This window comes from Aethalodelphis obliquidens, unplaced genomic scaffold (genome assembly GCF_003676395.1).
Source record: "Aethalodelphis obliquidens isolate GAN/ISIS:26980383/991018 unplaced genomic scaffold, ASM367639v1 scaffold31, whole genome shotgun sequence".
In the NCBI taxonomy this organism is placed as follows: Eukaryota; Metazoa; Chordata; class Mammalia; order Artiodactyla; family Delphinidae; genus Aethalodelphis; species Aethalodelphis obliquidens.
This window is the reverse complement of record NW_020837975.1, coordinates 13,133,240-13,150,163: the sequence shown is the minus strand read 5'-3', so window position 1 is coordinate 13,150,163 and position 16,924 is coordinate 13,133,240. Positions and strand designations below refer to the sequence as shown.

Sequence of the window (16,924 nt, the reverse complement as noted above, 5' to 3'; positions counted from 1 at the left end):
CCCTCCTCTCTTCATGCCCACGAAGCTGCCACTCCACCCCACGCCCGCCACTCTACCCCAGGCAGACCCTTCCCACTGGGGCCAGTCACCGGTACCACATTCATTACATTCAGCAGATACTTAAGGAGCACCTACTATGTGCCGGGTGCCACCATAAGAGGAGGAAGCTGCCAGGATCCCTCTAGATGCTCACAGCAGAGGAAAGGGATCCAGCGTGAAGGAGGTCCTTCCCATTGGTCCGCCAGACGCGGCAGCCCTTTCCGCCCATCTCTGAGCTCTACGTTCTCTCCTAGAGGGCGGGGCCAACAGGCTGGGGGCGGGGCCGACAGACTGGGTGGCCACAGAGCTTGGGCCACCTTTGAGTCACCTCCCGGCTCTGTCGAGGCTGTGATTGTAGCGGTTTTTCTGACTTCCTTTTCCTTTCTCTCGCTGCCCCTGCCTCTTCCCTCATGGGGCCACTAGCCCCATGGCTGCCACGTGGCTGCCTTCTTCAGTCGGGAACTGAGCCTTCTAGCGCCCTCCCTCCGAGTCTCTATGGGGAACAGGATGCAATTCACGGTGCAATGGCAGGGGGGCGGGGGGGGGGGTGAGTTTATTCATGGGCACCCTTCTTTGTCCCTGGTGAAAGCCCTGCCTGGTGCCTGCTTCCTGAAGAGGGGCCTCCTCCTTCTTGACTCCTGCCCCCACCCCTCAGACTGCACTCCCACTACTTTCTCCTGCCTTGTAGGGCCCCGGGAGGGGGCAGAGTTAAGAAAGGGAGGTGGTGTGTAGGTAAGGCCGCCTGCTGTAGGGGCAGGGGAGGGCAGGCAACAGGGCTGGGGCAGGTGCCGGGCCTGGCGGGAGCACACACAACACATGCTCCAAACTCCGTATTGGGCCACAGGCAGGACTGCCAAGTCCCAGTCCCTTTGACTCATCTCTCCAGCCGCCACCCACAGACTTTCCCCTTGATGTTTTCGCTTCCAAACCAGGTTTGGTCAGGGCGCGTGTGCCAGGGCGGCGGGGGCAGGAGTGTGTTGACCTGGGCTGGCCAAGCTCATTCCCTCTGACATTCTCCTCCTACTTACCCGTGGCATCTATTTCCCACCCCGTGGGCAGGGCCAGCGCTGGCAGAGCAAACGTCAATCGTGTACCTGCCCCACTTGGATAGAAAGATGGCTGTACTTATTCGGGGCAGGCGTGTCGGTGTGAGGGCTGGGAGGACATCGGAGACATTCGCGCGAGGTCAGAAAGGGGGCGCTTACGGTGAGGCTTTCGCTTTGTCTCAGGACGGAGCTTAAGCATCTTTGATCAGGGGAGGAGGAGAAGTTGCAGCTGCAGCTCGGCTGCCCGAGTCTTACCCCCATGGGGGAAGCTGGGGAGACAGAAGGACACAGGTTGGGGGAGACGGTGAGTGGGGAGAGCAGAGTGACTGATGCTCCTCCCCCACCCAACACCCACAAAAGCCAGGGCACTGGGTTCCTCTCCCTGCCCGGCAAAGGGCAAGCGCTTCTTGTGGCGTTTCAGGACAGCAAAAGGGGTGGGTGGGCCGCTGTGTGCGTTTTGAGAGTGAGACCACCGTACGGTTCATCTCATACCTGTGTGTGTTGGGGGGGCTGGATGGGGCAGGTGGAGGCGGCTCCCTCACTCCAGGTGCCTGGGGTGGGGGGACATTGCTGTACAAGGTCATTTCTTTTGTTGGGGGGAGAGGTCTCCTCTGGCTTCCAGAGGGAGATGGGGTAGAGGTGTCAGCCGGGTACCCGGGCAGGGCAACCGAGAAGCTGAGTTCTGGGTCTGGGGCGGCTGCCACTGGGGAAGTCCTGGGCTGAGCGAGGGCTAGGCAAGGACCCAGGCAAGGGACCCCTGGATTTTGTGCCCCAACGGACCATTCCCAGAAGCCCAGCTCACACCGGGCTGGGGCTGGGGAGGAGGCCCAGCCCCGGGTGGGTGCGGGTAGCAAGGGCAGTCAGTCTGTGATTGTCCAGTGGCCCCTGCCTGCTCCGGCTGCCCTGTCCTGCCCCCACCGGGCATGAGTCAGACCGAAAGCAGAAGCTGGCAGACATTGCGCAGGGTGAAGTGAGGCAGAACCAGCAGTGCTATTTTGGAACCTGGTTAATTCCCCCTTCTGTCCCCCAGCGCTCATCACTCAGGGCTCCCCCCACCTCCTTGTCACCAGCTCTTTGCCTTCCTCGAGGGGACTGTTGGGGCGAGACTTGATGTCCCCTGGCACATATGTCGGGGGGTGGGTGTGTTGCTTAAAGCTCCTCTGCTTGCTGGACCCCTCCTGCCTGGCCAAGATTTGCTGGCTTCTCTGGAACCGGCCTTCTGGGGTGTTGGGAGGGCAGGGTGCCCCCTCCTGGTGGGAGCTAGCAGACCGGGTGAAGGATGGTCGGTGGCTGCCCCTCCTCCGCTGCTCTCAGGCCAGCTGTCAGCTGCCTCTCCCAGGGCTGTGAGCTGACAAGGGCTTCAGGTGGGAGCCTCTCCCGGCAGTGACTCTTACAGGTTTGGGAGGGATTTCCAGACCCGGAGGGGAGGTATTTTGGGGCCAAGGGCCTTTCCAGAACCCGTGACATCACGCACCCTGCAGCAGCCCCCACTGACCCCCTAGTCAATGGTTCTTTCTTGGGCATCTAGGCCTGCTTGAGGCCCCACATTTTAGGATTTCTTTGGAGCCCGTGTGAGCCTGGGGGCCCCTGGCCGTCCAGCCCGCGGAGGTGACAGAGGTCAGTGGGTGTGTGTTTCTGAGCTGAAGATGAGGGTGTATAGGTGAGAGTGTTACCCACCCGTGGGCCGGGAGGATGGGGGTCCCTGCCACTCCTGAAGCTGTGTGGTCAGGGAGAGGGTGGGCTTTGCTATGCTCGCGTGATTGTGTGCGTGGGAGATGGGTGCGGCCTCTATCCGCAGTGTGTTGCCGCCTCTCGGGGGGGCCCTGAGGTCAGCGCTCCACCCGGCTATTTACCCCCCAGCAACCTGGGGTGGTGGGTTTCATGCACTGGGGCGGGGGACTGTCAGCAGGCATGTTGCAGGTGACCAATTAGAATGTGGGTCCCTCTTAAGCTCAGGTGAGCAGGACTTGGGTTTCTTGTCACTCAGCTGGGTTTGGGGCTTAGGCGGGGTGGGGAGGGGCAGAGCAGTGTTGGGGGAAGAGTGGTCTCCCAGGCCCGCTGCAGGGCCCCAGAGTCTCCCACGCCTCACGCACAGCGTGCAGACACAGCCTGTCCTCGAGGTTGTCTGCTCTCTGCTGGAGCTGTTCTCTGGGCAGCTGAGTCCTGGGGTGGTGTGTGTGTGTGTAGGAGATGCTGTGAGCGTGTGTGAGTAGGTGTGTCTCACACGGCCTGTCTGGGTTGCTTTCCCACTGGGAACCATCTCAGCTTCCAGTCAGTTCCTGCAGACTGTTTCCCCTCCTGCCCAAGCCAGAGCCCCAGCACCGAGTAAGCCCGAGTCCAGAGATGGCCTGGGGCCCTGCATTCCCGCCTCCACCTTGGCTCCTAGGCCTGCCTGAGAGTTTGGGTTGTCTGCTCAGGTTCACTGTGCTGCTCAGAAGGCCTGTGCCTGTCCCTTAAAGGATCTCTCTCCACCTCCCAGCTCTCCCCTCCCACCTGTCACACCTGGAGGCAGCAGGTGATCGAGCCCCCAGGAGGCAGCAAGTCAAGTGACTTTAACGTGCCCACAGGTGTCCTAGGAGCCCACGTTAAAGTGCAGATTCGGACTCAGTAGGTCTCGGCTGGGGCCTGAGCGTCTGCATTTCTAACCAGCTCTCGGGGATGTGATGCCTGTGGCTCTTGCTTTGAGTGGTGAAGGCTTCAATGGCCCTCTTCCATCCAAACTCCATCCGGATGGACTCTGCTCATCCGGCCAGGGAACTAACCCTCAGGGGCCACCCCCTAGGTGCACTTCAGCTCCTTTGATCTCCTCACCTATTCTGAAGGAGGTGGCATTACTGCCATCCTGTTTTACAGATGGGGAAACTGAGGCTCTGAGAGGTTGAGTACCTGTCCCAGGTCACACAGCTGGAAAGTGGCAAAACCAGACTTGAACTCTGGTCTGTCAGGTCCAGAGCATATGAGCATTCCACTAAACCCAGCCATCTTCCGGGGAGCGGACTCAGAAGGCTGAGATGCAGCCAGGGTGGGTGGGTGAGGGGTGGGACCGCAGCTGCAGGGAACATCCAGCCCCACCTGCCTAGCCCTGGGCCCCTCCGCTGATGGGCTTACGACTCCCTACCTGCCTCCTCAGGCCCTTTCTGGACTGACTCCCTGCCTGGGCACCCAGCCTGCTGCCGTGCCCCTGTGCACTCACCTGTGTCTGCGGAGGTTGTGTACGCAGACCAGGCTCCCCAGCTCCACTGCCTACCAACGTGCAACCTTGGGCAAGTTGTCAGCCTCTCTGCCCCAGTTGTCCCCTTGTGAAGTGGGGGATATACTACTACTTCCCCAGTAGTATGTGCTCGGAGGATTACATCAGTAACATGTATCAACTCAGAACCGCGCCTGGTGCATAGGAATCGCTCAGTGCCAGTAGTAACAAACGCCTGCTGGTTTGTTCCCGGAGACCATAGGCCACCTTCTGCGAATGTAACGCAGTTGTCAGGGCTCCTAGGTGTTTTTCTTCCTTCTTTCTCCCCTGCAGTCTTCCAAAGCCTTCTTTTATTAGGCAAAGCCTGGATACTTCAGTTTTAAAGAGGTTGTTTTTGAAGTCCTCAGAGGCAGATTAAATTCTTAAAAAGGAAGCCAAGCAGTAGGAGTTCATTGCAGTGGACAAGCAGAGATTGGAGAGGCCTTTGCAGCAGGGAGGAAGCAGAGGAAGCCCCCAGGGGCGGGGGTTAGGAGCCAGGCGCCCGGCCTGGGGCAGCTCAGGTTTGGAAGCCAGAAGCCTCTCCGTGTGCCGGCTGCCCGCTCCTCGCTGCCCCTGGGCTGCATCCTCCTCTTCTGAGGAGATGGACGATCGAAGACTGGGTCTCCAATGCTGCCACAGCTCTGGAGAGGGAGCTCCTGAGTGTTGGAAAGCAGCGCCCGGCTCTCCCTGTCACGGGCCTGTAGGCTGGCTCCCCGGCCACCCGGCCCCAGACCCATCCATGCTGCCCAAACCCTGCACCTTCCTGGACAGAGCAGGAAGGGGGCCACCACGGCCCTTCCAGCCTCCTCACGTGATCAACCAGGGGTCCAACTGGGAGAGGGGGCAGGACGTGTCTGAGGTCACACAGCTGGGTCGTGATATAGCCAGACGCGGTTTTTCGATCCCACTCTGCCCTTTCGGAACAGACTCATTCCAGAGGGTCCGAACTCCCGGGCCCCAGATCCATGATGGTACACGGTGACCAATCAGGCGGAGCCTTGGGACTCATCTTCCCTGGTGGGGGTATCGGTGACCTTATGGGTGGACCTAGCATCCACCGAAACTTAGCTGAGCTTCCCTCAGCAGGGGGATGGGATCAGGTGGGCTGGGGTGGGCGGGGGAGGTCACATGGGGCCTGAAGCCCTCGGAGACCCGTCTGGAAATCCTCCCCTTGCTCTCCAGGCCCCTTTCCTGTCTGGGGTGCCATCTGTGGCTGTACTCCCCACCCTGCCCCTCCCTCTGCACGTCCAGCTCTGCTGCCGTCCAGTGCCAGATCTCTGGTCCATGTAATCGCATTTCTGTCCAGCCAGTTTGATATAATTTCCCCCTGAGGCCCTCGTGTGGCCACGTTACCGCCTCAGTGAGGTCCAGATATGTGGGCTCCTGAGCCCTGGGCCTGGATTGTCTTGGCTGTTCGGCAAGAGGAGAGCCTGCAGGTGGGCGGGGCCTGGCCCGTGTTCTGGGCATCCAGGAGGGCCGAGGGGTGTGCAGGCCTCTCTGGGACCCTCTGGAGGGTTCACTGAGGGCAATGCGGGGTGAGGGGGTGAGGCAGGGCTGGGAGTTTATGGGAACAATAATCCATCTATCTACGGGGATCTTCCCTGTGGACCCCTGGTCACCTCATGGGACTGGAGCTGGTGGTGGTCGCACACCTGAGGGAGACCTGGGCTGGCCTGGAACACTTCACGATGCTCTTGCAATGTGGCCTTGCGCAGGGCCCTTAACCTTTCTGAGTCTTGGTTTTCTCATCTGCAGAGGTTCTGTTTGTCCCGTGAAGTGTCTGTGGGGGACTGGTGAGATCTGATAGAGGTCATGTGCTGAGTGCAGTGCCTGGTCCATCGTGGGGCCTTGGAGTGTCTGCTGAATGCGTGAACAGGTGGTAATTGAGCACGTGACGGGGGTTGGATGAGCAGCCTCCCAGGGCCCTGAGCCTTGTTCTGGGAAGTCTGCCGGCTAGGATGGGGTGGAGGTTCTAAAGAAGAACGCTGATTTCTCTGGGAGCTTCCTTGTAGCTGGGGAGACTGGAGGTGATTAGGAAACAACCGGAGAACAAAGCAGTGTGGCCACAGGCAGGCTGTTCAAGGGGATGGGGTGTCCAGGACTGGGGGTGCAGGGGAGAAGGGGAAGAAGGGGGTTTCAGCCCCCTTGCCCTACTCTAACCCAGGAGACAGGTGGCTGCCCACTGAGCGGCAGCGTGAGGGATTCTGCAACGTGTGTATCTGTGTGTGAGAGACAGAAACAGACAGACAGCAGAGGGTCTGCATGTGTGGCTGGGCTGAGTCTCTGCGTATCCCAGGGTGGACATCTCCCAGGACCTTTCTGGTTTCTCCCTCCGTGCTTCCCTCAGCCACGTGTCCCCCTGGCCCCCCATCCTTCAAAGCCCAGTGGCAGCCCTCCGGGGATAGGCCTCGTGCCAGGGTCCAGCTGATCCCTATGGGACAAGACAGGCACCTCTCTGATCTGGGATTGCCTTTGAAGCTACCCGCCTTGCCGCACAATCGCCTTGCCTCGCCCCAGGCCAGCCAGGAGGTGCCGGCTCCCACCCTTTCCTGTGGGATGTGAGCTGGGTCCTCAGGCTGATGGGCCTGAGCTCTGGGCCCTGGAGGCCACTCAGCAGGCCGGGAGCTCCTGTGGCTGCCCTTCGTCTCCCCTCTCCTTCCTCTCCCTCCTCCCCACCTCCTGCCTGTGTTCAGGCTTGTCTGAAACAAGCCCCTGCCTGTACTCCCCCCACCCCCGGGCCTTCTGCAGCGTCCTGTGGTGCACACTTACCCGGGGCAAGTGTGAATTCCAGTTGCTTTTTTTCAATGTTGGAAGCATCCGGAGAGCCCACTGTTGACTTTCATGACCCCTAAGGAACCACGGATCAGCTAAGATAATAAGGACCCACATGACTAAGTGTCTGCAGCGCTGAGCCCTGTGCTAAGCGTTCTCTTTAGAACTTAGAGAGGTGGGTCTCACTGTTCCCCACCTGCCTCTCCCATAGCACCGCAGTGAATTATGTATAATATACAAGCTTTAGAAAAGAAAATCTTTTAAAACCCAAGGCTTTTCGAGAGGAAACAAAGAGGGTGCCTGGTATTGGGAAAAGCTGGCCAAGGCCTTTCTGCTTCTGGCCAGTCTGTAAGGAGAGACAGAAGCTGGTGATCACTAGGCAGTGCTGTCCCCCCACCTGGGGCCTTGTTATGGGGTGTGTGTGTGTGTGTGTGTGTGTGTCAATGGATGGGGGAATGGATGGGACCCTTTTCTCAAAAGAAATTTAAGAATAGAAAGAGGAGACTCACCCAGGGATGCCCCCGGTGGGCATGGATGAAACGAGAGTAACCAGTGACCGAATGGTATCACCCTTCTGCCCGTGATTTCACCCTTGCAGAGGTGAAATCACCCAGCATCCCAACTTAGATCACAGCAGCTCTCTGGGAGAGGTTCCCCCACTGGTAAGCCCCACTTGAGTGCTGGAAAGGCTGAGGCTAGGCTCAGACACTGAGTCAGGCCCAAGTCTGGGATTCATCCCCAAGCCTTCTGATGCCAAGTTCCCATAGCGTCTTGTGGGAAGGCATGCTGGCTCCTGGGGATCTCATGACACCTCCCTACCCTTAGCTCTCTTTGGGTTTGGCCCGACTGATGCCCGCCAGGCCCTGCAGGGACCCGTGACTGCCTTGGTAATTTGGAACGGCCCTGTCCTAAGGCGAGGGGGTTGTGTGGACATTCTCGTTCCGTTTCCTAGTTCATCAGGCCTTCCTTTGCCACATCCTCGGCCAGAGGGGGCTCAGAGCAGATAAAACAAACCCTAGACCTGGAATCTTCCCCTCTCTTCCCTTCCCAAGGCTGGAAGGTCACCCAGGAGGTCTCGGGGTCCTTCGCCCTGCTTCCGGGGGCCTCGGCACCTGTTCAGGAGGCCTTCCTTTAGTGGTTGGTTTGATTTCCCCTCGGCCGCGACTGGGCAGCTCCCACACAACTGGTAGTTTGTAACAGACTGGGTCAGAAGGAAACTTCTTCCTACCACAGAGGTGCAGAATGTGATAAATGGCTTACCCAAGCATCCCGGCCTCTGAGCTTCCACACTTTGTTGTTTCAGCCGCCAGACATATGTTTTTTTCTGGGAATACAGGAAATTATCTCTGCCCTTTGAGGGAGGGCAGAATTTTTTCTGCTTGTGTTTGGGGATTCCAGACCATTCCCTCATCCTGGGCACCCTCTGGCCCCCTGAGCTGGAATGAAAGAGATCGGCTGCTGAAACACTTTGATTGGTGGGGGGCGGGGCGAGAGGCGCATCTTCAGTGGAAACCCCTGAAATAGAACGTGGCTACCTTGTCCCAAGTGCAGGACCAAGGCCAAACTCTTAAGTCCCAGGACTAGGGTGGTGGAGCCAGACTGCCAGCGTCCAGCCTCGCCACTTATTAGCTCCGTGACCTTTGGCAAGTGACAACCTCTTTGTGCCTGTTTCCTCATCTGTGTGTGTGAGGGGGACAGTACTGGTACTCCTGTCATGAAGTGATTGTGATAATTAAATAAGGTGCTTTGAACCATACCTGGCGCATAGTAAGTACTCCGTAAGCATTAGTATAAAATATTTTTCCTCATTAGAAAGATATACAGGGACTTCCCTGGTGGTCCAGTGGTCAAGAATCTGCCTTCCAATGCAGGGGACGTGGGTTTGATCCCTGGTCGGGGAACTAAGATCCCACATGCCTCGGGGAAACTAAGCCTGCGTGCTCTACAGCCCGCACGCCACAGCTAGAGAGAAGCCCACACGCTGCAACTAAGACCCGACACAGCCAAACAAATAAATTAATTAATTAAAAAAAAGAAAGATATACATTTTCATTATAGAAAGAGAAGAATATTCCACAGGTAAAAAGAAAAAAAATCGGGCTTCCCTGGTGGCGCAGTGGTTGAGAGTCCGCCTGCCGATGCAGGGGACACGGATTCGTGCCCCGGTCTGGGAAGATCCCACATGCCGCGGAGCGGCTGGGCCCGTCGGCCATGGCCGCTGAGCCTGCGCGTCCGGAGCCTGTGCTCCGCAACGGGAGAGGCCACAACAGTGAGAGGCCCGCATACCGCAAAAACAAAAAAAAAACAAAAAAGGAAAAAAATCACTCATGATTACATCATCCAAAGAAGTCAGCAATATTTTAGTGTATTTCCTCCCAAGAGGTTTTTCTACACGTATTTGTACATGATGATCAGATTTTATATACAATTTTGCATCCTACTTTTTGTCACTTGCCATATCCCTGTGTTACTTATTGTAAATACAACATCTGATGAGGAGGAACACAACGTAATTTTTTTTGTTTTTTGACTGCGTGGCTTGCAGGATCTTAGTTCCCCAACCAGGAATTGAACCTGGGCCCTCAGCAGTGGGAGCGCAGAGTCCTAACCACCGGATGGTCAGGGAATTCCTGAACACAACATAATTTAACCGTCCTATTGCTGGACATTGAGATTATTTTTTATTTTTCGCTATATAGTGTGATGGGCATCTTTATGCATAAAAGCCTTTTCTGCATTTGAGATTTCTTCCTCAGGCTAGTGGATATTTTTTCAGGTTTTCATACATATTGCCAAACTGCTCTTCCAAAGAGGATGTCCCAAGCTACATTCTGGCAGTTGCATTGAAGCTGCCTGGTACCAAAGGCATTTTAAAGTCGTAGCCACACTTGGGTGGGGGAGGGGAGAGGGTAATTCATTCAACTTTTACATTCTTTAAGGTCTGCCCTCATTCTTACATAAAATTTTAGTGAAAGTAGGACACACCTACAGGAAAGTGTACAAACTATTGAGTGAGCATCTGGATGTATTTTCATAAACTGGACACTCCCGTGTCACCAACCCCGGCATCGTATTACAGAACATTCCTAGTCCCCACACCCACCCCAGGCTGTCCTGTGCCACCTCCCTGTCACTCCCCCTGCAAGAGTAACCAGGATCCTAACTTCTAACACGCAAGATTCGTTTCCCCCGTTTTTGAACCGTCTGTACATCGATCGTGCTGTGTGCGTGTTTGCCTTCTTTTGTTTGCTGTTATGTCTGCAGGAGTCATCTGAGTTGTGTGTAGCAGTAGTTGGTTCACTTCCATCACTGAGCAGCGTTCCAGGGCATGGAGGTACCACAACTTCTTTATCCATCTTCCTGCTGATGGACGTTTGGGTGGTGTCCAGTTTTGGCCACTATGTGTAGCGCTGCTGTGAACTTTCCGGTCTGTGTCCTCCGGTGCCCACACGGATGCTTTTCTGCTGGGCAGATACTTAGGAAGGGAGTTGCTGGCTCATGGCGGCGGCTATGTATTTTCTGCTTCCTGCTCGTATTTTTTTTTTTTTTTTTTTTGTGGTATGCGGGCCTCTCACTGTTGTGGCCTCTCCCGTTGCGGAGCACAGGCTCCGGACGCGCAGGCTCAGCGGCCATGGCTCACGGGCCCAGCCGCTCTGTGGCATGTGGGATCTTCCCGGACCGGGGCACGAACCCGTATCCCCTGCATCGGCAGGCGGACTCTCAACCACTGCGCCACCAGGGAAGCCCTCTGCTCGTATTTTTAAAGAATCATCTGGAAGGCAGAAAAATCCCCAGGGCAGTTCAGGCCCCACAATTAATTGAAGGGAGGTGCCTCGGCTCAGGGCTTTTTGGGGGGCCCTCCATGAAAATCATGTCCCCTCCGAAGGCTTGTGTCAGGGCTGTAGTGGAAACTGAGTTAGGCCCTGGGTCCTGGCCCTCCAGCTCCAGCTGGCATGTGGCTTCTGACCCTGGCCTGTGCCTCCAGAGGCCACTCGGTATCCTCACCGGGGGTCCTCAGGGGCCTCACAACCATCGCGCTGAGCAGGGCAGGGCTCGGGCCAGACTCCAGGTGGAGCTGGGGGGACCCAACTTCGGACATGATTGGAAGCAGGTTGGGCCCCTCACAAACCCCTAGAAGCTGCCCTACTTCCTCTTCCCTTGTTTTAAAAGAATCACACAAGTAACGCATCTTCACATCCTAGGAGCTAAGTCTTGGAAAGTGGAATGAGAAGCTATAAAAACCCCTCTTTCCCCCTCCCCACTCTACTGCCTCTCCCCAGAGGTAACACAGTGAACAGTTTGGGTGTTGGGGGTGCCCGGATGAGTGGATAAAACGTGGGGCTGTGAACCAGCCTGCCTGGTTCAAATTGCCCTCCTGCCACTTATCAGCTGTGTAACTTAGGGCCAGTGACTTCACCTCTCTGTGCCTCAGTTTCTCCCTGAAAATTGAAGGCAATAATAGTAGTCACTGCCTGGGGTTGTTGTGAGGAACAGGTGAGTTAATAGTTGAAAAGCACCTAGCCCAGCCCCGACCCATGGCAAGGATTCAAAGAGCATCTTGATTCTTCTAGTCTTTTCTACACATTTACTCATTTCCTGCCTAAGTGGGCTCCGGCTGTACATTTTATTCTGCAGTTTGATTTGTCCACTCAGTGCTGTATCTCTGAGGTCTTCTTTCCTATATCTGAGACCTTTCTGTTCTGGGACCCTCTTTCTCCTTGCGTCTCCTCATGGAGTCCACTGATTTCTCCCCATCTTTCCCCTCCCTCTGTCCACATCTTCCCTTGGAAAAGGTTCTGACCAGCCTGTTCACACTAAGGCGTAAATGACTGACGAGGGAGGCTGGTGTGAAACCACCTCAGGCCCCTGACCAGAGGAGGGCACAGCTTCGGAGGGGAGCCGGGAGCCGCCCGTTATCAACACCTAAGGGCTGTTCTGTTAGGTACGTTCTGCACACTCACTGTGTCTCCTTGAATCCTCACAACGACCCCAAGAGGCAGGTGCCATTATTGGCTCCATTTTACTGGGGAGGAAACCAAGGCACAGAGAGGTTAAGCGGCTTTCCCAGAGTCACCCAGCCAGTATGGGCAGAGCAGGCACTTCGGCCACCTCTGTCGACTGTGAAGTCCATTTTGGTCACAACTAAACTAGAACCCCGACACAGCTTAGGGAAGGTAGAGGCAGGTGGGAGGTTCTGGGAGAGCCTCAGCAGAGGCGACCTGTGGACTCTGAGGGTGCAGATGGGGGCAGCTCTCATTGCCTCAGCTGCAACTTAAGCCCCTGCTATGTTTTCCATGCTACTGGGCAGGGGCAGGAATTCTCTGGAGCATCAGACCCCCTGGTCCCCTCAGGAGGAGGGGACAGGGGCAAAGGTTCTTCAGGGAAACACCCTAGCCCCAGGGTCTGCATCGTAGTGGGCACTCGAGTTCCCGGTGTTACTGAGTACGTGCACGGTGGACCCTTTCCAGGCCTGGTGGGTCTGACGTCAGACAGTGGGGAGGGTCTGGGGCATTTTAGATCTCCCATGTTCCTCCTCTCAGCCCTTCCTGACCAGACTGGGCACTGGGGGAGGCTGTGAGTGGCCCTTAGGCTTTGAGTGAGCAGGTGTGCTTGGGGGTTGGGGGGGTGTTAGCACCCCCAGGGTCTCTCTTGGACCACCCCATCGCCCTTGGATCCCCTCACCCCTCAACTCCCGCCCTTAACCCCACACCCATCCCACCTGGCCAGGCTGGGAGCCAGGGCAGGGGGCTGGGACTCTGCGGGTAGCAGCAGCTCTGCGAGGGGGGTGAAAACTTCGACAACAGGATTGGGGGTGGGAGAGTCCCCTTCTGTCAGAGGACCGGGGACAGGCTAAGGCTTCTGACACTCTTTGATACACAGACAGCTGAGGTTCATAATTCAGTATCCTCCCCCAGGAGGCTCTCACAGACCCCGGCTGGGTGGTGGGGCAGGGATTCCTGCGTCCATTTTACAAGTGAGCAAACTGAGGCTGGCGCAGGCAGTGAGAGGCTGAGCAGGCTGAGCCCATGTTCTCACCCAGCACAGGATGGGCGCCCAGCCCTTTGTGAGGGAAACAAGGGGCTCGTTCTCCCTCAGTCCTCCCCGTGCCGGCTGGCACTGCCAGGCTCGGTGTCTGCACCCTCACCCCACCCCTGCCCCCATGGGCCAACTGAAGTTAGATTGTTCCTGAGGGGGAGGGGCTCGCTGCATTTGTGAGTGGGCAGGGGGTGCAGCTGCGAGGGGAGTGAGCTGGGCTGGGGTCAGAGCCTGTGAGGTCTGCAGGGCTGCAGTGCAGGCAAAGACAGGCTACCCCTCTGTAGGAGCACAGGACAGAGATGGAGGCTGCAGATGTGTCCCTGCTACAGGACAGAGGAGGGGGGGAAAGGGTGTGTCTGCCCCTTTCTCCTTGGGAACTGTCCATAGGGAGCTGGGCGGAGAGACCCCTGGGGCTGAGGCAGCCTCACAAATTCCTGGCCTACAGGGACAGAGAAGGGAGGAAGGGAGGTAAGGTTAGGGCCACTGAGTACTCAGCCCTCCAGCTGGGTAGCGCTGCTCCACTTTGCAGGGTGACTAGGAGCAGCCCTGGCTCGAGGGTCAGGTGGCTTGGGCGGCCCTGGGTCGACCAGATGTGCAACCTGGGACAAACGCCTTCCCAGCTCTAAATGGAGACATGGTGGTCTGAAGACCCTTCACCCTCACCCACCATGAGCCGGGGAGCCAGAATGTGGGATTGGGTCCCAGCACTGTCCCCGCTGCCCGAGACCTAACCTCCCCGTGCTTCTGTTTCTCCTTATCTGTAGAAGGAGAATAATAACCAAAGCTACCAGATGGGGCTGTTTGAGGTTAAAGTGCTTGGAACAGTGCCCAGCACACAGTAAATGCTCAGGTAGATGCAAATTACTATTATTTCCATGATCCGGTGATTTTCACTGAATATATGCCAGTACCTTCCGCTAATGCTGACTTAGTCTGATGTCTGGCATTAGGCAGAACATGTCAGCCTGTGCTGCTTTCCTTTGCCACCCCCAGAGGTCTGGTCTCATTCTTAGGACCTTGGGCATAGCTCTGGCGTCTGGTCTACGCTGTGGCTGACCCTCCAATCTTGTGCTGATCCATCGCTCACCCGCTCAGCCTACCAAGTGCTGCACACTGTTGAAGACACATTATTTTCATTTAACGCTCTCACCAATCTTCTGAAACTCTTTACAGGTCAGGTAACTGAGGCTCAGAGAAGTTAAGTGACTTGCCCAAGGTCACACAGCAAAGAAGTGGCAGAACTGAGATTCAAGCCCTGTTTGTAGCACTTGCTCAACTACAAAGTTGTACTGCCTCTTGCAATATCGCTGAGAGGGGACCCTGCAGCCCCTGTCAGGACCTTATGACATCTGGGCACCCGCAGGGCCCCTGCACCTCTCAGAGAGTCTCAGCCCATCCCAGCTGGGAAGGACCTTAGAAATCACCCAGTCCAGCGTTTTCATCTTGTGGATGGGGAGATGGAGGCTCAGAGATGGGGAGGGATGTGCCCAGGGTCACTCAGTGAGCTAGGGACAGAGTGCGACCAGCTGCAAGACTCATTCTGTCCTGTCCTGCCCCCTTCCCAAACAGGCCTTAGTCCCCTGTCCTCCTGAGACCCTTCAAAGATCAGGGCTGATGTGCTGGGTGGTGGAAAGCTCTCCCTGGGCCCTGGGAGGACCAGGTGCCCTGCAGGGGCCCTCCCTGCGCAGGGGTACAGTGGCCTGAGGACTTGCCTTTCTCATTTACTGGCCTGTAGATGCCAGGAGCTCAGGGACTGCAGCTGGCTCGCTGCTGTATGGCCAATGCTGCTTCATAAATAGTAACCATTCCCTGCACATGTTCATAGAAGCCTGAGGCACAGCAGTGAGCAAGACAGACAAAATGCCTGCCCTCAGGGGAGTTTGCATTCCTATTGACAAAGAGATAGAGAATGAATTGAAATAACTAAGCAAAAATGTGTAATATTTAAGATGGTGGTAAGTGACGTGGAGAAACAAAACAGGGAAGGAGCATAAAGTGGGGGGCGGGCTGGTGGGGGGGTTGCAGTTTTAAATAGGGTAGTCATGGAAGGTCTCTGTAAGGAGGTGACCCACTTGAGTGGTGGAGGTGAAGGAATGAGCCATGGTGGTGTCTGGGGGATGGGCACCTCAGGCGGAGGGAAGCGCAGGTGCAAAGGCCCTGAGGTAGGAAACATGCCTGGTATGTCTGAGGGATTGGGTGTGGCTGGAGCAGATGGAACACGGAGGAGAGTAAGAGATAATGGGGTCACAGGGATCATGAGGTGGGGACAGATCATAGAGGGCTTTTTATGGTGAGGACTTTGGTTTTTACACTGAGTGAAGCAGGAGCCATGGAGAGTTCTGAGCCGAAGGAGGGAGAGGATCTAACTTCGGTTTTAACAGCACCCCTCTGATTACTGAGTTGCAAGTAGAATGTCATGGGGCAGGAGGGAGCAGGAGGGAGTCTGACGTTAGGGGGCGCCTTCAGGAAGCCAGGTAAGGCAGAGCAGAGGCTGGGCTCGCGCTGGCGGCAGCGAGGCAGTGGCAGAGGAGGATGTATTTGAGGTCAGATCTGGAGGCTCACCAGGTGGCATGAGAGAGAGAAAGGAGTCAAGGTTGACTTCAAGTCTGGGAGGCTGACCTGGAGGGAGTCTCCTCTGGCCCAAGAACCAGCAGACTCGGGTTTAAGTCTCTGTCACCCACTTGCTTGGTGACCTTGGGCACATCCCTCCCCCTCTCCTGTAAAATGTGGTTGCCCTTGTCCCGGCCCCTTCCCCGAGACCCCGTGCACTTGGTTATGTTTTTTGTTTGTTTGTTTGTTTGGGGCTGCACGGCGTGGCTTGGGGGAGCTTAATTCCCTGACCAGGGATGGAACCCGGGCCCCCTGCAGTGGAAGCACAGAGTCCTAGCCACCGGACCACCAGGGAAGTCCCAAGACCCCATGCGCGTTGAAGGGGACCGTGCCTCACAGCACTGCCCCCTCCCGTCCGCAGGGAGCCAGCGGCCACCATGGCGTCACGCATCGGCCTCCGCATGCAGCTCATGCGCGAGCAGGCGCAGCAGGAGGAGCAGCGGGAGCGCATGCAGCAGCAGGCCGTCGTGCATTACATGCAGCAGCAGCAGCAGCAGCAGCAGCTGGGGGCGCCGCCCACCCCCGCCATCAACACCCCCGTCCACTTCCAGTCTCCGCCACCCGTGCCCGGGGAGGTGCTGAAGGTAAGGCCTGCTCCGCCCTGTCCCTTCGCCCCGGTCCTTGGAGCCCCCGCCCTGAGCCCTTTACCTCCTCCCCGCTCCAGGTGCAGTCCTACCTGGAGAACCCCACCTCCTACCACCTGCAGCAGTCCCGGGACCAGAAGGTGCGGGAGTACCTGTCTGAGACCTACGGAAACAAGTTTGCTGCCCACATCAGCCCTGCTCAGGGCTCCCCAAAGCCCCTGCCAGCCGCCTCCCCGGGCGTGCGGGCCGGACACGTGCTGTCGTCCTCAGCCGGCAACAGTGCTCCCAACAGCCCCATGGCCATGCTGCACATCGGCTCCAACCCTGAGCGGGAGGTGAGTGAGGAGCTGGCCGGTGCCTGCCACCAGCAGAGCTGGGGCCACGTGCTGTGCTCCTGGGACTCCTAGTCTAATGGCAGAGGCAAGATACTGCCCTCAGGGAGCCCAGGTCTGAGGGGAGACACGGCCTCGCCCTCGGGGAGCCCCCGTCTGAGGGGAGACACGGCCCCGACCTCGGGGAGGCCCCGTCTGAGGGGAGACGCGGCCCCGCCCTCAGGGAGCCCCAGTCTCCCAGGAGAAACACCCCTACTTTGGAAACCTCTGCTGGGG

The 16,924-nt window shown here is 57.3% G+C and overlaps 1 protein-coding gene across 1 annotated transcript in view; it reads left to right on the top strand.

Moving 5' to 3' along the window:
• Positions 1 to 16,924, top strand: part of TFEB (transcription factor EB) — a 47,852-nt gene that overhangs the window by 25,325 nt on the left and 5,603 nt on the right. The window contains exons 2-3 of the mRNA XM_027127207.1: positions 16,094 to 16,316; positions 16,397 to 16,651. Of these exons, the coding sequence (XP_026983008.1) occupies positions 16,110 to 16,316; positions 16,397 to 16,651 (462 nt within the window). The 5' untranslated portion in view covers positions 16,094 to 16,109. The remainder of the gene's footprint in view (positions 1 to 16,093; positions 16,317 to 16,396; positions 16,652 to 16,924) is intronic.